Consider the following 25,561-nt stretch of genomic DNA (forward strand, 5'->3'; position numbering starts at 1 on the left):
ATCTGTGACCCCTGAGGGAATATTGCTCTTCAACTCCTCACCTACATAAACTTTTTCTTTATATGACTTATGGAATGTAAATCAGATTTTATTGTCACACATTGTTTTCGTACACAGCACACAGGGAAATGTACTCTCTAAATTTAACCCATACTATTATTAGGAGCAGTGGGCAGCTATTAATCAGCTGCCCAGGGAGCAGTTTGGAGGTTGGTGCCTTGCTCAAGGGCGCCGCGGCAGTAACCAGGAGGAGAACCGGCACCTCTACAGCTACCAGTTCACACTCTGTACTTGATCCGTGAGTGGACTTGAACCAGCGACCCTCCGGTTCCCAAACCAAGTCCCTATAAGGACTGAGCAACTACCGCCACATTGTATATTGAAATACTATATTATAATATAATTGTGCTGGAATTGTTCTGGGCCTTCTTACATTCTACCTGTGATGTACATTTCAGTGGTTTATATTATGTTTAATAAATATTATTTCCAATAGAATCATAAATATAAAATATATAAGTATAAATTGTTATATAGACCATTTCTCAGTTGTAAACATACACATTCCAGTTTATTTCCTGTTGCAGTGTATGTGAATGACATCATCTGACAGGAAGTAAACAAGGACCCAAGCTGTTACCTAGCAATGAAATTCCTTTGAAACTCTATAAAATGACTAATTGTTAGATTTTGGTAATAATTGTGCATCTTATAGCTTTAGTCAAACCAAAGCCTTTGTATTTTTTTAATCTGTTTTAAAGTGCTTCATTCAAGTTACCACACACCAAGAGAATACTTATCTTAATACACGTAACACTCGTTTCTTATTGCCCTTTTAAAATAAACTCTCCTACAGAGACCGTTGGAAGCAGTTAAGGCCGTGGGTGGTGCTCCACAGAAGCAACTGTAATACAATTAATTTAAAACAGTCTGGAACAATTAACACTGTTAAGAGCTGCTGATGGTTTACTTAAACCATTCATGAAAGTATTCAAATTGATGCTTCTAAAAAAAGGTAAACTACTACTTTTCTCACTTGCAATATGACAATCACACTAAATACACTTACAGAAAAGTTAAGAGAAAATCTAACTTTTGTAATCTTTGCTTTTATTTCCATCGCCTTTTATTTTTTTTTCCTACTTTATTTTTTCAAGGTTGTTTTCATATGCAATTTACAGTTTGTAATTACAATAGTTTATAAACCAATTTTTAAAGTCTATTACTAGAGAAAACAACTTCAGCATTCAGAATTGAAATAAAATTAAGAAAAAAAAATAAAAAGAATAGAATAAAAAAATAATAATATTAATACAAAGAGAAAAAAGTAATAATAATAATAATAATAAATTAAATAAACAAATAAGTCTCCATGGCCTTTTAAGGCATCACAATGGTGAAATTAGGAAAGTTGCCTTTACTTATAACTTTCTTCTGAAGACTACAGTTACCAGAAACATGCGCATAATGAGACTGTTTTTACAAGAAGGTTAGTAAATCCAGTCAAACTTGATGGAGCAGCTTCATTCATATATGAGAGGCTGACTTTATGATCCTTGAAAACTTTCCTGCAGATCCAAAAACTGTTGCTTCATGGAGGGAAACTTATACACAATAGATCTGCCCAAGATCATAGAAATGATGTGTGAATTCTATTTAACTTTTTACATTTCTGTCTAATTACAGATTCTCAGGTTGAAGAAGCTTTCCATGAGGTTTTTGTATTAGGCTGTGCATTCATGAAAGTTTCCATCACAGTTAAAAACTATTCAATTAAGTCTCATGTGGTTAAAATATATAGTTTTAAAGGTTTTCAAACTTTTTTTTCTGTGTACTTGATTCTAGATAGATGCAGTCAAAGGCTCAGCAGTAGCAACAAAAAGCAGAATTCTTGATTCAAAGTTTGTTTTCTTGGTTTCAACACCTTCATTTTATGAGGTAAAGACGATTATGTTATTGCCTATGTCTGTGAGCATATCATCAGGTGTAGGATTTAAAGGTTTGTGATGCAGTGACGACGCGTGTAATACAGGAATATTGGCGTGCCATTTAATGAAAAATAAAAGTTTGAAAATTGTCAATGAATACTTTATGCATACGCCCATTCAGCTTTACTGATGCAATATACAGAGAGCAATACTTTTGCCCTGAGGACACAATACCACACCCAAAAATAAGCATTGTTGAGAGAGAAATACCCACACGCTGCTGAATTCAGCTCCCAGCATGCTTCACGGCTGAAGTTTTTCAACGTACTGGGAGTACACATCATTTTGTGGGTATTCCTCTTTCAACGCTGTTGCTTACATTGCTCTCTTTGGTGTGGTGGTAAAGCCCACAGTCTAGCTACATTCACGGTAGTTGTTGAGTGTGCGCAGCAGTGTAGGAGTGTTACTGCAACCACCGGCTCTGTATTTCAAAAGAAAAGTGATGATTTGGATCTTAAACTGTCAGATGAAATGACTGGTAATCATTATCCAGCCTTGTAATGAGAGATGAATTTGGTTTAGGTTAGATTTAGTGTGGGTAGAAAGCCTGAAATCCATCGTCTCGCCTTTACAGGTTTACAATCTTTTACTATACACTCTACTTTTATAGAAGTCTTCATAATGTATGATAGTATACATGACAGTCAAACTGTAATGGCCAAATTGAAAAAAACATAATCAACAAACTCTTAATGGAAAATGAGAAACATTAATACATTATTAATAAATCAGCTTAGTAAGCCAAAAAAAACACAGCTTTACGAATGTATATGTTGACATAGTTTGTATTTAATACAGTATAGCTTGATTCAATAGTCATACGAATGATAAAGTAATAGGTTATAATAAAACAAATATAAAATTAATGTAGATAACTGTATATCCTGGGTAATCGTATGAAAACAGTTGAATACAATAGAAAAATAAAAATAGGGCACATTTTGCGTCCATCATTGAAAGGAAAAAAATAATCCTAAAAATCAGAGTGCATGAGGATGGCAGACTTAAAAATGCTTCACTACAAGCAAATTCAATATGAATTCTGTAGCGAAGAACACATTTTATTTTTTTCACCCGGCAACAACATAATGCAACGTATGACACACATAGACACTCAGTTTTTGTACATGTACTCTATAATAATGGCAAGATACTGGGACCAGATGAAAGCACTGATTACAACCACAGTCTGTAGAACTTAACGTAACACAATAATAATGAAATTATACTTCAGACAACATTTTCTGACTCTCAAGTGCCCGAGAAGGACTCTATAGGGTGGAGGCACAGATTTGTGTGCATGCTTATTCAGCTATTCTATCATTAATGTCCGGCCTCCCTGTAAAAATCCTCTTGATTTGTCCCAATAAAGCTCTATGCAGATGTTTACAGTAAGTCCAAAATGTCACTATATGTTTTATATTTCAGCATTACTAAATTTAACATCCCAGCATCACGTGTAGACCTACAGAATTAAGTTTTATGCGTCACTATGATGACTAATCTCAGAGCACGTTGGGAATAGTTATTTAAAAGTGCTAAGACGTGATTTGTGTAAAACAAGAAGAGGGAAGTATTGCACTACTCGTGAGGTTTTAACTGATGACTTCCACAGATGTGCGCTGCGCTTCGATGGCATAGTCGCTGCTCTAGTCACAGACTGATCTAAATGCGTGCGTGTGCATGTGTGTGGGCGCTTGGCGATACATTCCCACAATCACTAAAGCGTGATGGCACTGCTAGGTGAGCGAAGGCGGCAATATACAGTAGACACCGGTCACTGGTCTGTACTGAAAGTCGGGAAATCTCAAGGTGAGGTGGAAGGTTGGGCTTTCTATGGAAGCATACAGCTGCCACACCAAGAAAAAAAAAAACGGATTAGCATCACGTTATAATGGAAAAAGTTTGTTATATCAACACATTTTCACATTATTATGACATACAAACATATCAAGTTATAACAAGAAACTTTTCTTGTTATAACAATATACTATTTATCTTATTACGTGAAACTTGTCGTGCTAAAATGTGATAACTTATTGTTATAACATAAAATGTTTCAATCTATAACGTGATCATCACGTATATTGTTATAACGTGAAACATTTCACATTATAATATAAGTGATGATCACGTTACGTGAAACGTTTTATGTTATAACAATAAGCTGCTAAAATGAAAAGTTTCACTCTATAACAAGATAAATAGTATATTGTTATAACAAGAAATTTTCTTGTTATAATGGGATACGTTTGTATGTTGTAATAACGTGAAAATATCTTGTTATAACGCGAAACACATCTTGTTAAATCAATCAACATTTCATGTTATAACATGACACGGATCCATTTTTTTTTCCTGCTGTGGCAGCGATACGCTGAAGGCTTTCAGTGAACACATTGGAAAAACAAAACTTAAGAGGAATTCACATGGACAGCAATTTAATGAGCGATCACAGAGGGGATGTAACGGCCGTCATCATCGTTTTGGATGCGCTTTACTCCTCTTTACTGCCGTTACTAAGGCGGAGGAGAATGCATCATGCAACAACTTCTTGGCAAAAGACTTTCTGACTTAATTGTTTTTTTGATAACAAGTTTCACCTCCTTGTGTTCAGTATGACACTCCTGAGACTAGCTCGTACCATCTACGTGACACATACCATGTGCTAAAAATGCACTACACAATATTTCCTGGACACAGGAGGTGTGAAAAGTATTACTAAATCCTATTATTGTTGCATGACAGTGGAGATCAAGCTCCCTATTTGGAATAAAAAAAAATGGTGTACTTAGTTAAAGGATCATTTCACCCCAAAATGAAAAATGTGTCCGTAACTTACGTCTTGCCCCATGTCGCTAGATACTCCAATAAATACAATTTGTACAAACAAACCCCCATAAAAGTTAGCCACTGTTCCATTTCAGCTCTTTTCAAAACTATTACATTTAGTGCTAACTTCCTGCATCTGACCAAGATATTGTACGTGTACAGTAATTATGCTTATGGGGCATTCATTTGGCTACAAAAACAAACTTTCCACAGCAATTGTGGGGAGAAAAGTAACATGCCTTTTGGCACACAATGGCCATGTTAAAGGGGCCTGGTTGTAGGATTTTGCAGCATCTATTGGCGTGGTTGCAGATTGCAACCAACAGAGTACCCCTACACTCACTCCTCCATTTCTAAGACTGCAGTAACGTGAGCCGCCGAGTGTAAAACTGTGGCAACGCCGTTCACCTCGCTCAGAGGCCATCCATACCATAATAACATTAGGAGCAACGGAAGTCAGACGGCGGCTGGCGGTACCACGGTTTAGCACTCTGCGGCTCATGTTACCGCAGTTTCACAAGCGTGTCGGAGAGCTACGGTGGCCTTCGGGCAACGTAAAAACGTGTTTAGGCCCTCTAGATTTGTCCGTTCTGGGCTACTGTAGAAACATGGCGGAGCAACATAGTGCACTCCGTGAAGAGGACCCGCTCCCTATGTAGATATGAAGGACTCATTCTAAGCCAATGAAAACAACAATTCTTGCTGCTTATACACTAATGAAAATATAGTTATGAATATTATATTACATTTCTGCTAATAGATCCCCAGAAAAGCTACACACTGTTCCTTTAACTTTAGCATTTAAGGATAATTTGACTGGAATGCAATTAAAAGTCATTTTCATTGTTTTGTAGTCATACAAACTTTAGTGGAGTTTTAACTGACATGGGATGAGTGCATAATGATTGAATTTTTATTTTGGGGTGAACTACTCCTTTAAAGGTCCCCTAAACCATCGGTTTAAAGTGGCAAATAAATATACAAAAAGGTTAATGAACATTACCTCATTGTGCCTGACCACAGACCACTAAACTGCACAACACGGGAGCGGTTTGTTCACGCCGCCACGTATTGTCTGAGATATGTTCGGCATAAACAAAAATGTCACATTGTTGGAAGCGAGAATGTTATCACATTGAAACATCGTAATGTCAACACTCAAGCCTTTTTCTCGTCACTGTCTCGTCTTGGTCTGGCTTGCCAATGAAGAATGGCCTAGTTTCAGAAAAACAGCTTCTGTGAGGAAGTTAACTTTCCTGGGCTCACAAATTGGTCACACAACACAGCTCGGGGTTAACAGACTGAAATCTCAGGGCTCACGGATTAATTTTGGGAAGTCAGGGCTGAAGCTCACTGATTGGCTGGGAGCAAGCCCTGCCTTTGGGCGTGCTCCAAAATGGCATTGTAGCAGAAGTAGTACTGGTCCGGGGTTTGAATGCTGAAGGCCCTCTGTGTTCTCATGCGTCGCACCGTCTGGCAAACATTTAGTGAGCCTACGTCCTGTAACTGGGACAGACAGATGTCCAGGGCACAGAAGGTACCTGCAAGCAACAGGGCGTGTTAGCAGCGACACTTTTTAAGAAGGGATTATTGACAATAGTTGTGTTTCCATTCAATTGTCAAACATATTTTAAGCAAACTTTTGAAATGTCGCAAAAAAAAAGAAGCAAATTAGGCACGTTTCCATCAATCCACCCGACCCGTCTTGAAACACGGACCCCCGTCTCGTTTACCACGCTTCGTGGGTGACTTTTTTTGCCGCGTCATCACCGTTCATATTTATACAACTAATGTGTTTATGATTAAATGTTTACTAGAGCACAAAATTGTTTACATGAACACAAAGTTCTTCATTGATCAAAGTGCACCAGATTGATGCATTTAACTTCAAAATGTAGGCTTCAAAATGTTCTTTCTAAATGCACAAAGTTTCCAAAGTCGACGAGTAATCGTATTAATATAATCGTGATCTCAATATTGACCAAAATAACCGTGATTATGATTTTGACATAATCGAGCAGCCCTAGAAGACATTATAAATATATATCTGCGAAGACGTCAACAGTGAAAACAGCTGATCAGTCATGTGAGTTACATGTTCGCTATGTCACAATTTATTCGGCAAAGGTGTTTCCACAAAACTTTTAGCACAAATCTTCTTCGACAAACCCTCAAGGGGAAGGTTAAATTGCACATTTGAGGAAGTTTTATGGAATTTTGCTGTTTCCATACAGCTTTCTAATGCGATTTTTCAAAATGCGCAAAAAAAAAACTTTGAAGGAAACACAGCTAATGGTTAATACTGCCTTAAAAAAAAAAAAAAAATGATGCGAATTCAGGCATATACGATTTAAAGATCTCACCTGTTCTCCCAATCCCTGCACTGCAGTGGACCACCATCGGGGGTCCCTGTGGGTGGCCGGCCCACTGAAGCCCCAAACCCTTCACCAATATCCTCTGTTGTCTCTTCACAGCTCCAAGGAAGTCAATGAGAGTCACCGCTGAGGTGGGAACGCCGTAGTCGGGCCAGCTGAGGTACTGGAAATGACTCACTTGTCTCTGTTCACATGTCTGAATGGATAAAAGAGGATTTTAGCTGCATGCTTCTTGTACGTCACGCTCTTGAAATATGGCATGATGGCACCATTAAAGGAATATATGCTTACTTGCCAAGAGCTAGATGAGAAAATCAATACCACTCTCGTGTCTGTACGTTATATAGAAAGCTGGAGCCAGCAGGCGTTTAGCTTAGCTTAGCATAAAGTAAATACCGGAAACAAGCTTGGCTCTGTGCAAAGTAAAAAAACAAAACACCTATCAGCAGCTTGTATCTAATTTGTTTAAAAAGGGACGTCTGGGCTACATTGCTTATCCTGCTTCCACCTGACCCAGATAAAGAGGGGAAGATGGATCTAACTACAGCAATTTGTGGGCCAGAAATTAAAAAAAATATCTTACGCAGGTATGACCTAGCATGTTCGTTAACAAACGGAAGATTGTTGCGACATGCACGTCCCCGGTATGCACTTTCCGGTTGCAATACACATTGTTGCAGTGGTACCTCAGTGTTGTGCAGTTCGAGGGTGGTGTGGTTGTAGTGGGTGTGGTGGTCCACCCTTTGGTTAACCACTGCCATGTGGCCATAGACCTCCTGCCCTCCTTCCTCCAGAGGCCAATACTGTCCACACTTCCTCCGACTGCCCTCATCTGTCCTGCAGCACAGAGACACGACATACTGGATGAAATACATTTAAGTCACAGAAGCTGGCAGCTTTTCCAGACTCAATAAACAAGTTATATATATTATACTGTATATATCAAGTTATATTTGACATTTTTTTTTTAAAAATCTACTAAAATTACCTGGTTGTCATGACGATAATGAGCACGTTTTGTTCCCAGACCATTCTCCAGAAATCACCGTAGGTCTTTTCCAATGGTCCTACACAAGTACAACAGGAGATTCAAAGCACATTAAAATGGCTTCAGTTCAGTCGGTGATCAGTGTAACGGTGTTAACTTCGTTAACAAAAACTATGACGAAATGTGTTCGACAACGACCTTTTTTTCCATGACTAAGACGAGAGGAGGACGAGACGGCACAGACGTCGTTAAACTTTAACGATGACGATATAGAATATGCAATATCGTTGATGAAAAAAAGACAAACACGTTTCTCTCCTTGTCTCAGTTCTGACAATTGTGCTACTGTAATGCATAAAGTTTGCAGATTGGGTCGGGTTCGGGTGGTTGATCAACGCATATTTTCTATACATACAAATGAATATCTAAAAGGTCCCATATTGTAAAAAGTGAGATTTTCATGTCTTTTATATTATAAAGCAGGTTTAAGTGATATATAAATACTGTGAAACTATCAAAATGCTCAATACACGGATAAATACACACAGCCCGTATTCAGAAACTGTGCGTTTGAAACAAACCGTCAGAATTTCTGTACATTTGTGATGTCACAAATCTACAATATTTAGACAATTTCGCAGTTTTAAACGTAAACATTCTAAATGTGTCCCAGTTTATTTCCTGTTGCAGTGTATGTGAACGACATCAGCTGACAGGAAGTAAACATGGACCCAAGCTGTTTCCTAGCAATGAAAGTCCGTTGAAATTTGCTAAAACAGAGCGTTTCTGATAGAGGGTGAATACAGGTATATTCAGACAAACAGTATGAGAAAAATAATGTGTTGTTTCAACATTAAAGCATATAAACATGTTCTAGTAGAAACCCAAAATACAAGTATGAACCTGAAAATGAGCACGATATGTCCCCTTTAAGGTATCTCTTTAAATACTTCAGCAATCCAGAGAGCATTGAGTAAACATATGTGGCAGTTGTCATACCTTGAGTACCAATGTATGCATTCCTCTGTTTGTAGCCGTCCATGAAGCTCGCATTGATGTAGTCTGATCTCTGTGGGAACAACAAAGCTTTGTTACAAAGATGGAGGATGCTCGCAAAATCTGAAGTATATCACGTCAGTTCAAGAAAACGCTAAAAGGTGAATGGTGCTATGACCTGAATGAGACTGTAGAGCTCAGCTGTCTACACAGGGCTGATAGATTATTCAGTTATTTTAGAGGAGTAAACACAGCTGAATGAAAATACTCTGGTTCCACTTTCTGGACAAAAACCTGGCGGCGTGGCAGCCTTTCAAACATGCTGAAGCTTGGCACGCTTCTCGGCAGCTGAGAGTGATCATGAATGGAACTGGCAGTCTTTTTATTTTCACATGAATGACAACTGTAATGTGCAGATTGTTAAAACAATCACCCACCTCGTTCCTTCTGGATTTCAAACGAACTCTTGTTTGATCGAGGCACAGCACGTCGCCGTAGCGATTCCTCTCCTGATTGTAAGCTGATCTGTAGACAAATAAAACCAACATTTACTAATGGAACTGGAGCAGCCTCTAGCTGCTAGGGCTGGGCAATATGCCGATATATATCGGCAAAACAATATAAAAATGTCTACTGTATAAATGTTTCTGTCATCTCTATCATGATATAGGCTAGGGCTATATTTATTTATTTTTTCTCTATAATTTCGATTAAAACTGTTCACTGTTGATTTTGCACTCAAGGTCTTAAAATGAGAAAATTCTCTACTTTTCATTTGTCAAGTATTTAATTCACAAGAGTATGCAAAAATAGGCTTTACCATGTGCTTATTTGAGACTATTACGTTATAGAATTACCAGAAAACATGCTATATTGTGATTTATATTACAGTTATTGAGATATGAAATGACCTATATCGTTGTGATAAAAGATTTTTGGCCATATCGCCCAGCCCTACTAGCTGCATTGGTTTTTACTGTACATGCATTATACAGCCAACAGTGCAAAATCCAAATATATTCAAAGATGAAATCCTCACATTTGAGAAGCTGAAACCATCAAATCGTTGGCATTTTTGCTTGAAAAATTGCTAAAATTATTATTAAATTAGTTATCTGCTAATCAATTAATTGTTTCAGGTTTAACAGAACTGATTATCATTTTGTCTTCTTGTTCTGCTGGTAGTGTGAGCTCAGGTCCACTATAATTATTCACCCATTGAACACAAGTAGCCTAAAGTAGGACATTCGTTTTAGGGTGTAACTTTAATCGTTCCCGGGGGGGAAAGTAAACTAATTAATTGCTTTTACAAAAAGTTATAAGTCAGGGAATTGTCTATTGGTTCCTTGTTTTGAGTAATGATCCCATGAAACTTCAATGCTCCAAATGTTATCCCTGACGTCTGAAGCAGATATGTACAGTACGTCTGCTGCCGTAAACTCACTGTGCACAGTGGAAGGTTCCGGGCGGCGGCTCTTTGCGGAGCTCCTCGTACTCAAGATGGATGCCCGTGCGCTGAAGCCTGCCGAGGTGCGTCAGCAGCTCCTGCGGGCGCATGGACTCGGGTCCGGGGATGTGAATGGAAGCATCTTCCACGGGAATGCCCACCAGCTCGTCCACCGGGTCCACCCGGCCGTTCTGCCCCGCCAGCAGCTGCTGGTTCCAGCTGTACGACTCCAGAGGCAGCAGGCCGCCGAGGTGCTGGGGGAGACAGTCTCTGGGGAGGTGCTGGCGCAGCTCGGCCATTTTCACCATCTGAACCTGGAGTTAGAGGAGAAAGGGATCGACAGAGGTCAATAAGTTCACACACACTGGTTCCCAACCTTTTTCCTTAAGGGACCCTTTTTCTATCACTGAGTAAACTAACGAGCCCTGACTAAGAGACATATTTTATGGATATCTCATATTATATTCAATAACAGTACAGAACACCTGATAAACTACGCAATAACTGCAGGAAGTTTGTGTAAAACAAGCACTTTGGATGAATTTTGAGCAGATTATTTCCTGTGAATATCACATCAGAGATGAGTTTTCCTTTTATTTTTAGGAACTTTTAATAAAATTCTCTGTATTGTGTATATATATTTTTTATTTTTTAACAATTATTCATACTTAAGAGGCTTCTTTTTTGTCAAATTCAGTGTTTTCTTCACCCTGACGCTTGACCGTTGTTCCATTAGCTCTTTGGTTGTTTTACCTGCATACTTTTCTAATGCAGAACGAGGCTGTTAAGCAGAGAGGGAAGGCTCTGTGAATATAACTTGTGTTCACCGTGTCCTTCTTCTGTGAGTTTTTTTAAAAGTGTATATCTTAAATAACAAAGATATAAAACTTTAAAAAATAATTTCTTTTAGTTTTCTCACAGAAATGATGGAAAATGCTGAGATATAGACCAACTGCATATATTTTTTAAAAAGTTGTCTTACACCTCTTAAAGGGACTGTTTGTAACTTTTTAAACGTATAAATGTAGCGGGTCGCCACACATGCGCGCTCGCATATGCGCGTTCGCGTGTGGCCGCTGCCTCTCCTCCTCTGCCTGCCTGCCTTCACTCAGACAGCGCGTGCGTTCTCGCTCAGCTCGCTCAACATCTAGACGTGAACGCGTGCTCACTCCACACTGCAGAAGAGTTAGTAGCTCTGAGAATATCTAGTGAATGCACAGGGGACGTTTGTGCAGAAATAAATGCTGCAGCTCCTCCAGACCAACAGAGGTTTCCCGTGTCTTGTGAAGTGACGGAGCGCCTCAGCGAGTAACGTTATCGTCTCGTTACCGACCGGGTGCCGGTGTCTCCTCTGCTCTCTCCGGCTGCGGGCGGAGAGAGCAGGGAGACATGCTGCAGAGCCCCGCTGCATCAGCCTGCGTTGAGGGAGGAAAAGCCAACACTAGGATCAGATCTAAATCATGTTCATGGAGAGACCTTCGTCTGGTCAGCTAACATTACTACCAAGCAGCTGAAATATAGAGTGATATTGTGGTTTTAGCTGACGTGTGTCGCCTCACTGTTTTGAGCGATGCTCGTTCAGGTATATTTAGAGCGAGCAAGCGCGAGCCCGACGCTGACTTTAGTTCATTTCACGGCCACAGGTGTCACTGTTAACAAGCATTTCTGAAAGTTACAAATAGTCCCTTTAAATTCAAAAAGAGGCCTCGCAACCCCCTTTGAAGCTTTAGCGACCCCTAGTGGGGAACAAATGGTAGCCTGTGGTGGAGGGCTGAACTTGCTGATAACTAGTATTGATTATTCTTTTACCCATTTTTTATGTCAAACAGTATTTGTTTATTTGTCTCTTCTTGATTGTAAGAATAATCCTGAAACACAATTTACAGTCGACCATCAGGTGACTCTCCAGAAATCCATACTAATGAAATTCTTCGGCGACATTAATGTAGGCCGGGTGATCGACTCCTGTGATTCAAGCATTAACATCCCAGCGATGTATGAGGCAGCGGGGTGGATTAGTGGCTGGAGAGAAGCCCCTAATCAAATGATCACTTGCAACAATCAATGACACTGAGTTGCCTTCTCGCTCACTGTATGCCACTCCAGATAAACTAAACAGAATTCTCTAAACTAAGTATCATCATAAACATGGAGCAAGTGTTAGAAAATGAGCTCCTCCATTTACCCTCTCCCTGAGTTTCTCCTTGAGAAGCAGGCTGAGCAGATTGTAGGGCACTCGAAACCAAACAGGGGCGCCGACAATCAACACCTTCTTCAGCCTGGCGGGGAACGCTCCCTGGTGGAGAGAGACAGCAACAACTTATAACAGACTATTTCAGATTCAACAGGATTTATTTCATGCTTTTATTCTCCTCGGGAAAAATCCCCAGGGCAGTGGTTGGAAGCCGAGGAGGAGTACCTAATTAGAATATCAAAGATAACTGCTCTCAAACTTATAACAAAAAAATATGCTTTTGAAATGAAGTCCCACAACAGAGAAGTGGAGTGAACGAGTAGAATAAGTAAAGGAAATGGAGCAACTTACATACAAAATCAGGGGAAAAGGGACATTAGCCAGGAAATGGAGGTCCAAATGTGAAACTACACACTAACAATGTAGCAGATAATGAATGAGTGTTGGGTCAACAGCCTATAGAGGGAGCACAATGGGGTTGATGTTGTTGTGAGAAGATGGATGAATGAATAATGAATGTGAGTGAGTACGTAAGAGGAGCGGACCTGGAGAAATGAGGAGAAGGGTTTTAACTTATTGTACATTCATGCATTAAAGGTAAATCACTGTGGGGCCTCACTCACCCAAATATCTGCTGCTGCTGCTATAGATAATTTACAGTCTTTAATGCAATTGTTTTGTAATATGTACATATCATCTGTCACTGCCAATATAAATCCTATATTTCCTACTCACTGTACATACAGTGTTTGCAACTTCCACAACACTTGACTTGTATATAGACATTTTATATTATTATTGTATTCTTATTTTATTGTTGGTCATTATTGTTCCTAGCTGTTATTTCTATTCTGTGTAAGTACAGAATAAATAAATCGGATTATGAAAATGAAGTCATCATTTGGACCAGGGGTTATCAAACCTTTTGAGACAAACCCCTCATAATCACAACACCGATTATAAGCATAATGCTTACTATCATTTGTACTCTTAGATGACATTGGAACTATTTGAATTCTAAAACTTTTCAACCTAAATACTTCAGACCTGTTTGATAGTGATAAACAGAAACACATTTACATTTTTAAATCAAGTTAATACCACTTTGTTTTGCCCCGATATAATCAGATGTCACTTTAGCTTGGCCTGGCTTCATTGGCTAGCACCTGAAGACACATTTTAGTCTCCCGTCGCTGTCGCTCGATATAACTGTCGTCATATTTCCTCCATTTGGCTAGTTTGGTCTTAGCGTCACTTGATGATGTGGACTGACTCAAATACTTCTCCATGCTCACCAGCTAGCTAGCGAATAAGCTTAAGCTAAGCAGCAGCAGGAAGGGTTCGCTGCGCTCTGAGTGAAGTGACTGATTGACGTGATGTGTCACAATCATATCAGAGTTTATTGGCCCAAAGCTAATGTGGGTGGTAGTGATGGACACAATATGCTTGTTTTATTGGCGCAAATGGTTCCCATCTGTAGATATATACTTTTTAGTGATACAGCACAGTTTAATAATTTATAGCAAATTATTTCTCTGGGGGTCCCTGGACCCCTCTTTGAGAATCATTGATTTAGACAATCGTGCTAGTTTGTTTTGTCTTTAAAATAAAGTACTTTATCCTCAAAACACGACTTGGACAGTGTAATCACAAAAGCTCATCCTCTCACTTTAAGATTGTGGTTCTACTGTATATATTAACTGAATTTGATTAGCACAGCTGCAGTCAATGTTAAGATCAATATGTGGGCACAAAATACATGCTGTTGCTGCTGATGTGGCCACATGAGTGTCTGCGTTATTGACTCCAGATGAGACACTACTAGATCCTTAAAGCACAAATCATTTAGAGTGGTGCTTATTTTGGCAAGGTACCTGCAAGTATGTCTACATCTGAGTATTACCCAGCCGCGGTGTATGGATTAAATAATTCTTAAGCTTGTCAACCCAGTCGGTTAGCCGTTCATTTTGCCCTTTGGATGGGCACTAAATTCCATGAAGACATCAACCCGGTTTTAATCAATCTGCTTCTTCACAGGATGAAGGGCATACCTCTACAGTTATGTATTAACCTTACTCTGGAAAGGAGTGAATCATTTTCAGATAATGGTAGATAATTCAACCTACCTCCTTTCAATATATGTAGGAGTGTTTACAATAGCACTATTTCTCAGGGTCATGCATCCCATTTTCTCAGATGTTTCTCTTTGTTTGGCATCGACTGTACATGTATAAAAACATTTCATGTGAATGTGTTAAATGCAGCGCTGTAAGTCGAACCTTGAGCAGGTTCAGGATCTTCTTGCTCAGGTCCAGCTCAAAGTTTGTGTAGTTGGAGCCCGCCATGTCATAGATGAACACCAAGCCATTCCTCTGGGTCTCAAAGCTGTGGGCAAACACAGTTAAGACTTCTCTGTTAATGTTCTGGATATCTTAACAAACCGGTCAGGTAATAACCAATTTATACAGGCAAATGCAAGTTTTTTTCCAACACAGCAGAAAGACAGCATACTGACATAACTAGGGCTGAAACTAACAATTATTTTCATTGTCAATTAATCTGTAGATTATTTTCTCAATTAGTTGTTTGGTCTATAAAATGTCAGAAAATGGTGAAAAACGTCGATCAGTGTTTCCCCAAAGCCAAAAAAATGACGTCCTCAAATGTCTTGTTTTGTCCACAACTCAAAGATATTCAGTTTACTGTCATAGAGGAGGAAAGAAACCAGAAAATAGTCACATTTAAGAAGCTGGAATCAGAGAATTTTTACTTTTTTCTCAAAAAATTACTCAAACCAATTAATTGATTATCAAAATAGTTGGTGATTAATTTAATAGTTGACAACTAATCGATTAATCGTTGCAGCTCTAGACATAACACTTAGAACTTCAAAACAGTAGAGTTACCATGAAACACAGAGAAAGCTGTCTTTTAATAGTCAAATTACATGTTCAGGATTCCCTCAAGGAAAACTAACCCACTTGGAAATAAATTAGGTGATATTATATTTGGTAAGGTTTCTAGTTTAAGAAAAAAATCCTGCACCAGATTCCAGGGCTAAAGCAGGACACATTACTCTAGGGGAAAACGGATGCCGAGTGTTGATCAGATAACATTTCACTAATACTTTAAAAGAAGACTTATATTCAGGGTATCTACCTAAAACCTACAGTCCTTCTCACCTTTCCACGGCCCGATCCAGGAGGTAGAAGAGGGCCTGAAGCACCACATGGTTGCCTGTCTTGTTCGGGTGATGAAGTTTGGCCGTGTACAAGGCAATGGAGGCCCCCGAAGGATCCCGTACACTCTGGAATACACAAAACTAACAGGTTATATCAGCATTCGACCTAGTGTGATAAATTAGCCCCCTGTTCACCACCAACTCTAATTGTTGACAGTATTAGCACTGGACTAATTACCATCCATGCATCCCTCTGTTCTCTTAAGCAAGATGGCTAAATCTGAGCTCAAGATTTTCAATAAAAACCAGAGACTAAGTATTTTCTTTGCATACTGAATGTGTTACTTTTCCTCACTTTTCTGCATCTCCAATAACTACCATTGGATTTCTCATTAGACACGTGAATTATGATGTCTGTGAAGGAAATGTTACCAGTGGACTGAATGGAAATGGGGCTGGTTTAAAGTGTGACAACAAGGCAGCTGAATGGAAGACAGCAAAAAAATGGAGAATGAACAACGACCACAGGGGGGCACTTAAGTTCATATGCTGGTTACTGGCAGGCTGCCAAAAAAAGGGCTGTCAACAATTCAACAGGAGGAACCGTTCTTGTCAATAATGATGCTGCAGGTCTTACAGCTCTTTTTTCCATCCTGAGAGGGAGACGGGACATATTTTTCATGTCAAGCCTGATCAGTGTTGATGCGGCTGGTGTCAAGAGAGCCGGAGGTTCTTCACTGAATGAATGAAGGCTGCTGACCAAAGGAGCCGTCCTTTGTAAGCAAATAAGCCTGCGATGTCGGGCATGGGGGCTAAAAATACCTCAGGCAGGATATGAAGCCCGCTGCCGAGGCTGGAGACCTCCGACGTCAGACAAGAGGATGTGCAGCATCAATGCCACTGTGGCACGTCAACGGGGAAGGAAGGAGGGAAACGCAGGAGTGTGTGTGTGTGTGTGTGTGTGTGTGTGTGTGTGTGTGTGTGTGTGTGTGTGTGTTTGTGTGTATGTGTGTGTGTGTGTGTGTGTGGTGGAAGGGGGGCATCTTTATAGTTGTGATTTGGCTGACAAAAGGCTAAATTTATCTGGCACAGGAAATCCACCCGCTACATCAGTCAATAACTTGCACCCCAAAAGGACCACAAGTTCCTCGGTATGAGAACCTGCTTCCAGAATTTGCACCCTAAACTTTTCTTGTCATTACATTCGCAAATTGGAAGTTTTAAAGTGGTGCTTTTGTGTGATTCTTTGTGCAGAAAGACAGTTTCAGATCCGTTGATTAAATCAACTAATCTATAAGTCGACAATTTAAAAGTGTTAGTCGAATAAGAAATTCTTTGGTCGTGGACAACACTACATTTATCATAATAATGAAAGAACGTGCAACAGTGCAACAATCTGTCTTATTGTTCACGTTTCTAATAGTTTTTGGGCAACAATGGAGGTCTATGGGACAGAGGAATAAGCTATATCAGGCTTTGGATATACAGACAATACTTGTCAGTAGGATTAACTCAGTGTTGGTTTTGGTCTCTTCATATAGAATATCGGCTGCCTTATCCTTGAATTGTTCTGTAATATGACATTGGACTGGATTTTTCCATTTAAAGGATGCCAACTGTAGAGGAGATTTAAAGGACACTCTTACCAACACGGTGAACTTTCCACTGAGCAGCTCCGAGCGCAGAGGTTCTTCCTGAGGCTGAAGTCTGACGATTCCTTCTTTAAGACGTGTTTCCTGAAGAAAACAGATCACAGCAGGTGAAGTCAGGCCACGCAGTAACCATAACAGGCCGTCACTTTGAGGTGAATTCCTCTCTGTGAACAATGGAGAATTACCCGCCTGGCTTTCCTGCCAGGAGGATCCCTCTCTGCAAGGTTTCCACTCCTTTTTTCCACCCCTAAGGAGGTTGTGTGGGAGTTTCTTGAACTCATTCTTCCAAGCATGGGAGGTGTCTTTTCCATTTACTGTTGTATTTACCTTTTTTTTTTCCTTTTAAATAATGTGGGCCCTTAACTATGATTAATGGGTATACGAATAAACTTCAGTGACAAATATAGGATGAACCTAACCTTCCTGAAGGAGAAGTTGTCAAACCCAAAATAATGTCCCCACAATTTCACTAGCACTGATTTTAGTTTGGTTTTCATTGAGGCTTTTCCACTTGATCGAGGAGACATGATGGAAACTGCCTCTATTGATTTAGCACTTACTGCAGCTCACTTATTCCTTGTTCTTTTAAGATTCTTTTTTTAATCAATTATGTGTTATTGGAGACAAATATGAAAGAAAGAGCAACGTTCCAGCAACCAATGTTCTCAGTAATGTAAGCTCCGCAGACAGACCTAATGCGTTTCTATAAGACGTGTACATAACAGAGATTGAGACTTAATATCTACAGCAGCGTTTCCCAAACTTTTTTTCTGGGGACCCACTTTTTAAAAATGACAAACCATTGTGACCTAATTCATAACGGGCCTTATATCTATAAATCGTGAGAAGAGCAAATCGGTGCGTAAATGAACGTTCCTGATTATTTTTTACTGCCATTTCCCTATCATCTTATCTTGAATAGATTAACCCAACCATCTTGAAGAGATATATGTTTGATAAATCACAACTTTGTTATATGCATGTGTTATTGAAAACATATACACATGTTAAACACTTCATAAATGAGACCGAATACATGCATCCCTTCCTCATGTGGCTCAAAGGTGTACTGCAGATATAAATCTTAAAAGACGACGGAAGAAATTCCGCTAATTTATTTGGCGACCCCAATAAAATCTCCTGCAACCCTTCTTACGACCCCTTAGAATATGATTGATGACACTGAAACAAAAGAAAATGTTTGACTATGACATGTTAAAACGACCTGGGACCAAGGAAATCCACCTACCAGCACCTCTAAAGGTCATTAATCAACACTTTTGTCTGCGCCGTACAAAGTCCAGAGTGTAAAAATGACACGTAGAGGTGTTATGAGCTGGACTATCTTTTGGTTGGGTGCGGTTACTTCCTGGAATACTGGCAACCTGACTATGATGACAAGAAAAAAAAACTTAATGGCACTTAATGGTTTATCTAAGTGCTATGATTCATTAAAATACAGCAGGTCTTACCTGAAACTACTCATGCAGCAGTTAGAATAGATGATACAACACAAAAACACTGGCGTCTCATGCCAGGCCCTACTCGCACGACCAACCGTCTCAGTTTGAATGCCAGCTCGGCCTGTTTGTACGTCCCCCCAACGACCAAACAAACACTTCACTGGAAACTTTCCCCCTCAGTTTGTTCTGACAAATTACTTGTCCCCAGCCTCTGTCCTGGTGCTGACGCAGCATTAAACCCAGTTAAATGAACTGTGGCGTGGCAGGGGAGACTAATCCTTCTCAAAGTCACAGTCAAGGCATTCATAAATGAGCCGCGTTTGTGCAGGCCAACTATTCACTGCAGAAATAAGAACCCAACTTGGTGATTGAAGCGACGTTACTAAAAAGGTAGGTGGTAAAATCCTGCCACGTCTCGAAGCTATTCAGGTCATTAGAGACATCTGTGAACTTTCCGTTTGCTGCAGCGGATAAACCGGAGCAGATTTGAGCAGATAAACCCCATTTTGCTTGTTCAAATTTGGCCGGAATGAAATTTACAGCGGTATAGACCATTTAGGGACAAAATGAGACATTATCCTCGACTCCCTGGTAGTTATTACGTGGCTCGGAGGAGGAGGCCTTGATTACGTTATTATCTAGATGTTATTTTCAGATCATAAAGTAAATGAGACCTGCAGTCTGATCCACTGGCGCTGCCCTGGAGGTTTCATCTTGATCATCATTTTCAGGTTTGATGGTAATAATATCACCAAGGTCACCAACTGCTATTTCAGTGATATGTATTGAAGAGACATCTTTTCTCTGCTACTCGGTGGCACACAGTCAGGTGGCCTCTCAACGTCCCTTATAGCAGACACTTATAGATATACAGCATGCCAAACAAACAGGAAACAAAAAGGTCAGCAATGTTTAATAGAGATGCACAGCTGTTGTTCGCCTCTAACGCTTCAAAAAAAAGATCCAAAAGATCCAAAAATAAACAACCTAATGTACAGAGAAACCACCTTCCAGCTCTTTTATTTCACTTATCTTGCAAACGCTAGAAATACTCAACTCTACCATTGTGTTTAGTGTGCAGGCCCAACACACCCTTCCCTGTAAAACTTTATGTTCCTCATTTAGTCTAACCTCATAACACACAACCTCAGCTGTATCAACCAATGAGCTTTGCTGATGACAACACTTATTTTGTGATAAGCTCAAAGCTCTCTGGAAAGCTGAATAAACCTGCATGCTGCGTCTTGAAATATCCCCCCGGAGTATAATTCAGTACGAGTGTGTGTGCGTGCCTGGCACCAGGTTTTTGGTGCATCTGTTTAGGCGATCTCTTGCTTGGCTACTACTAGGTCTTATTAAGACATTTGTTCAATGAAAAAAAGGCCTCATGTTACTGTGCTGTGAGTGAGGTGAAGATGCAGTTTATGACCTCCACCTTTCTACCTCAGAGTCAACCTCTATCTCTGTGTTGTTTGACTGCTATCCTTCGTCTTAAAAATGCCTTTGAAAACTTTTGTATGTTGTCCTTTGCAACATGTCATCAGCTATTTCTTTCCATCGGAAATAATCACAAAGGTAGTAGCAGTTATGTGTCAGCAGCCACTTCTTACAGATTTTGCAGCCGTGTCATAATCGTCCAAGAGGTTAATATAATTCAAATGGTTCTGTGGAAATAATGGAGATAATATTCAGTACAATGCGATAAGATTGTTCCAATGTGGGTGTAGTTTTCTCGATAATGTTCAAAGAGAAAAAGTGTTTAGGTTTATGAGATAGATATGTCTCTAAATTTAGGTTTCCGAAAACTGGAAACAACCTGAGTTATTGCTTGAGATGAGTCAGCTCATCTAAAAAATGTCTTCACATAAAGACATTTGCCTCTTCTGGCTCTGTTGCAGCTTTCCAAATGGCCATCAATGTTAAAGTAAGCAGCTTTGGGTTTTTGTTGACTTTGGTTAAACCTGTTGACAGAAGCCATGAGCATCACTGCCACCGAGGTTTCCCTTCACCCACGACCTTGAGCTGAGCCGAGAAAGAGACAAAAGGTCATAGTCTGTCATGTTTGCACGGTGTAGAGTGATGATGAGACATCTCTTTTCTGGTAACGTAACATTCATAACTTTAGTATGACCGGGCTGAGTATCAAAGATTAATAGTGGAAGAGAACAACCAAAATGTGTTGGTAACATCGGTTGTTGAAAAGTGTCCAGTACTTTAAGTTGACTGATTAGGCTTGTTTACTTATTCTCTGATCAGATATTTCCTGATATTTGGAGTCTTGTATGCAGGCAAAGTTCTGTATTTAACATTGATCCCCCGAGTAGTTTGGCACAATGTATTAAAGGAAAAAAAGGTTTAAATGTTTATATATCCCAAATCAAGGTGCCGAAAAAAAAATATTGTTTTGATATTAGTGCCTAATCTCAGTTATTGAATTGTTGCGATTGTGCAAAATGGTACGGTTTCAAACGATACCCAGTCCTCACAAGCAGCAGATTTTATCAGGTTATTTGAATCGTCTTCATGAATGCGCCAATTTCCAGTGCCAACTTGGTGGAAATCAATACGAATTTTTTAAGGCTGTCAAAGTTAACACGATAATAACGCATTAACACAACTTAAGCTTTTTGAGGTTGTAGAGGGCTCAATTTGACTCTAATGCTAGAATGAAGATACCAGCATCATAGGAAACTAGAAAACCTAAAGAATCCACTGGTACCAACCGTGTCATACTGGCTTGTCGCGAAGGAGGCGAAATACCGCTCCAAACTTTTTGGCGAGGAAAAACTGGCATTGCCATTTTCAAAGGGGTCCCTTGACCTCTGACCTCAAGATATGTGAATGAAAAATGGGTTCTATGGGTACCCACGAGTCTCCCCTTTACAGACATGCCCACTTTATGATAATCACATGCAGTTTGAGTCAAGTCATAGTCAAGTCAGCACACTGACAGCTATTGTTGCCTGTTGGGCTGCAGTTTGTCATGTTATGATTTGAGCATATTTTATATGCTAAATGCAGTACCTGTGAGGGTTTCTGGACAACATTTGTCATTGTTTTGTGTTGTTAATTGATTTCCAATAATAAATATATATGTAAATACATTTGCATAAAGCAAGCATATTTGCCCACTCCCATGTTGATAAGAGTATTAAATACTTGACAAATCCCCCTATAAGGTACATTTTGAACAGATAAAAAATGTGATTAATTTGCGATTGATCCCGATTAACTATGGACAGTCATGCGATTAATCGCGATTAAATATTTTAATCGATTGCCCTAAGAATTTTCTAAAAATTCCCAATATTTCATAGGTATTAAAACTTAATCAACTTGTTCATCTTAAATGTATTTAGATATACAAGTTGTTGTTTATAGCCACTGTTTAAGAGATGAAGACTTCCAATATGGCTACCAGAGAGTGCTACGTCACAACTGCAAATTACTTTTAGTATAAATTATTCTCTCGTCTCTTCTTACCCTGTAGCTGTGGAATAGCTCAATGGCTCGGAGGACGTCAAACTTGCGAGCCATGAGGAACTTGACGGCCAATTCCCTGGACAGCGGCGACACTCCATGCTGACTGGTCCACTTGTTGATTTCCTCCAGAAACTGCCTGGTAGCCTAAAACAGACACACGTGGTCACAAACTCTGTACTCCCGTAATCGAAGGGTCAAACAGACAGGAAGTGAAACTGGGCTTTAAACTTGATACATCCTCACAGGAAGTGCAATCTACAGGCCTGGTAAGACGTCTATGATAGTGTTTCATATGCTGGTGTTGTATAGTCTGCTCACTGCGGGTGTGTTTACAGAATGAATATACGCAGGGAGGTACAAAATTAAATGTGTGAACTGTAATTTGTGCAGCCAACCAAAACGATTGGTTTTACACAAGTTACTCCTCAGTTTTGCTATTTCATCTCGCGTGTTAACCACAGCTATCTTGGGGAAAGCGTTGGCACTTTGTGAAAGGCATGAAGGCACGAAAAAAAAAAAAAGTCCAGTCCATGGTTGAGCTAAAAAGAACAAGTAAAACTGACGAGTGATGTATATAAACAGAAGCATGGCGATGAACAGGGAATTGTGTTAAGTAAAAGAAAACTTCCAGTTTACATTATTATAAAGTGAGTGCAAGAGAATGAGAGGGGAAGAAGCTGGAATCTTGCTGAACTGGTGTTTATGATGAAGCTGCAATAATGACAGGGCAACGCACTCAGACTTTTAATAGTACTTGGGCAGTAAAGCCAGTCACATGCAGTTGCTGCTGAGTGCTGAGATATCAACTAATAAAGCAGGATTCAGTTATAAACAAATTGATGTTTGGTGAACGGACGACACTGACGGCAATGAAATTAAAAGGTTTTTCGCTTCCTCCTCACCAGGAAGAAGATGATTAGCCTAATTGGCCATCAAACTCTGTGATGGTAAAGCTTACACATGTGCATCTAACATGTTTCAAGATGAAGATGCTAATTAGTTTCTTGTGAAATCTGGCTGCAGCCACAGGAAAGAACGTCACAAGAGCCGAGTGGAAAAGAGCTAAAAATGCCGACTGACGTTATGATGGATTACTGGTGATTACGTGGCACTAATTAGACCCCCACTGTAAATTAAAAAAAAACAGACAACTGAGTGTTTGTTCTTTACTATTTAGTTTCACATTAGGCATTGCAACAGGTATTCACAAAATCAAAATGTGTGTGTATTAAACCTGCTTTTCTGGCCACTTGGGGCCAGTGGAAACTTAACTGACACATCATCTTGTAAATTGATAAAAAAAAAAAGTGTTAAACAGTTGCCTAATACACATCCAACAGATACGGAACAACATTAGCATTCATTTGGAGTCTGTTTCTGGCCACCTAGTGAATATAAGTCCAGTCTTCTTTTGGCTCTGTTTTGGTCTCCAATAACTCACCATATCTGGCTCTTTAGCCACTAAATGTCCCTCTATGTTTGCCAGCTGATTGCTAACTGTGTCAGTCTGCCATTTGGTGCTGTCGAGGTAGCGTACACTGGGTTTTTAGAGCTTGTCCACTGAAAACAGCTGCTTTAAAAAGGTGTTCTATACTATATCCAGAGCATGAACATAGCATCAAACAACTATTTACTATGTAAAGAGTTAGAGGAGTAATGTCTACCTGAGCACAGAATGAAGTCACTCTCCCTCTGTGTGTGTTATAATAAGAGCTTCTCCGTGCTTTGTTGATATATCTGGGCCACTGCGCGTGCTTTTAGTTCATGTTCGTACCCGTGAGCGTGCTCCACTGGCTAGCTCACGGCCGCCGCTCTGCATTGCTCTCATACGGCGGTTAAAGCTGATAACACCATCCCAACCAACGGGAGCTGCAAGCCGCCCGCTCAACTTTTGCCATGTTGAGAGCCGTGCGGAGGCAATAGAAATGCTCCCATTCTTGCATTTAGCACCTTTAAGTAATGACACTTAATTGGAGAAAGGTCTGCTATCTTACAAAATGTGTTTATTTTGAACACTTCTTTTAATCAAACACAATATTCAGACACTGGTTCAAATCTTAAAAACAACCAGTAAATTCATATCAGATACTGCACTTGTAATTTGGAAAATGTGTTTACCCCAGAGGCCTTCCACCCATCTTGCAAATAACTTATGCATTTAGCCATGTAGCAGTCTTTCAGGAGCTTCCTGTCCTCCTCTGCTCTTATTATATACACTCCCTCAGGAACCCACCCCCACCACCACCCAAAGCACCCGCAGAGTTAGCGAGTCAGCACCCAGTGAATCGTCAAAAGGCGACACAGGAGGCAATGAAAGCTCACACTTTAAACACAGGGTACCGCTTCTCTGGTGAGGCGCAGCGGCGGTGGGGCATGCATGGGAGACAGGAAGTCAAGTTCTGGGAGTCCGCGGCTCTTCAGGAATACAAAACGATCACTGACGAGCGCTGAGCCTCGAGACAGGATGCCACTGTCTCCCCTCAGGAAAGCCAGTGCTTTCACAGACAGGAGGGCCTGCAGCTTCTGCTCTGTTCAGATGCCTTAACATGCAAGGGATGAGGGATGATTGCACCTGACAGGCCTGAGGTCGTTTCATATCCGATTCTCATGGGGAGGGGTGTTATTCTGAATTCTGAGCTTTTCAGCGCAGTAGAGAATGGATCTCTGGTCATTTCGAGCTGATTCTACAACATATTGGCATAAAAGATTTACAATTTAAACATAACTTGGCTAGTAAATATTTCAGTCCTCACAACTGAACTATGAACTACAATTTACGGTCCACATTTTACTGGGAAACCTGGGTGCATTCCTATGACAGAATAGTTTAAATTAGAAAAGTCTACAAATACTTTATTGTGTTAGCAAGCGTCTCTTTTCAGTCCAGTACAACAATACTATCTTTGAGTTCATTTTTGACTTTTGGGAATAGCATGTGTGGAAACGCTTCCAAACAAATCTC

The 25,561-nt window shown here is 39.9% G+C and overlaps 1 protein-coding gene across 2 annotated transcripts in view; it reads right to left on the reverse strand.

The window, feature by feature from the left end:
- Nucleotides 1-2,757: 2,757 nt before the first annotated feature.
- The window catches only part of ptpn9a (protein tyrosine phosphatase non-receptor type 9a), a 29,266-nt gene continuing 6,462 nt past the window's right edge, over nucleotides 2,758-25,561 (reverse strand). Inside the window, exons 2-14 of one of the 2 annotated variants that reach the window (XR_012593682.1) lie at nucleotides 22,600-22,743; nucleotides 17,648-17,737; nucleotides 16,003-16,127; nucleotides 15,100-15,205; nucleotides 12,812-12,922; nucleotides 10,624-10,940; nucleotides 9,617-9,704; nucleotides 9,183-9,252; nucleotides 8,184-8,262; nucleotides 7,882-8,032; nucleotides 7,184-7,391; nucleotides 4,239-6,361; nucleotides 2,758-3,978 (exon numbers count right to left, since the gene is read on the reverse strand). Coding sequence is in view for 1 of the 2 variants with exons in the window: in XM_074633905.1 (XP_074490006.1) it covers nucleotides 6,171-6,361; nucleotides 7,184-7,391; nucleotides 7,882-8,032; nucleotides 8,184-8,262; nucleotides 9,183-9,252; nucleotides 9,617-9,704; nucleotides 10,624-10,940; nucleotides 12,812-12,922; nucleotides 15,100-15,205; nucleotides 16,003-16,127; nucleotides 17,648-17,737; nucleotides 22,600-22,743 (1,680 nt within the window). In the remaining variant the exon portion in view is untranslated. Of the gene's footprint in view, nucleotides 6,362-7,183; nucleotides 7,392-7,881; nucleotides 8,033-8,183; nucleotides 8,263-9,182; nucleotides 9,253-9,616; nucleotides 9,705-10,623; nucleotides 10,941-12,811; nucleotides 12,923-15,099; nucleotides 15,206-16,002; nucleotides 16,128-17,647; nucleotides 17,738-22,599; nucleotides 22,744-25,561 lie in introns of both variants that reach the window. The other variant, XM_074633905.1, reaches the window with a different exon arrangement.

This window comes from Sebastes fasciatus, chromosome 4 (assembly GCF_043250625.1).
Source record: "Sebastes fasciatus isolate fSebFas1 chromosome 4, fSebFas1.pri, whole genome shotgun sequence".
Classification (NCBI taxonomy): Eukaryota; Metazoa; Chordata; class Actinopteri; order Perciformes; family Sebastidae; genus Sebastes; species Sebastes fasciatus.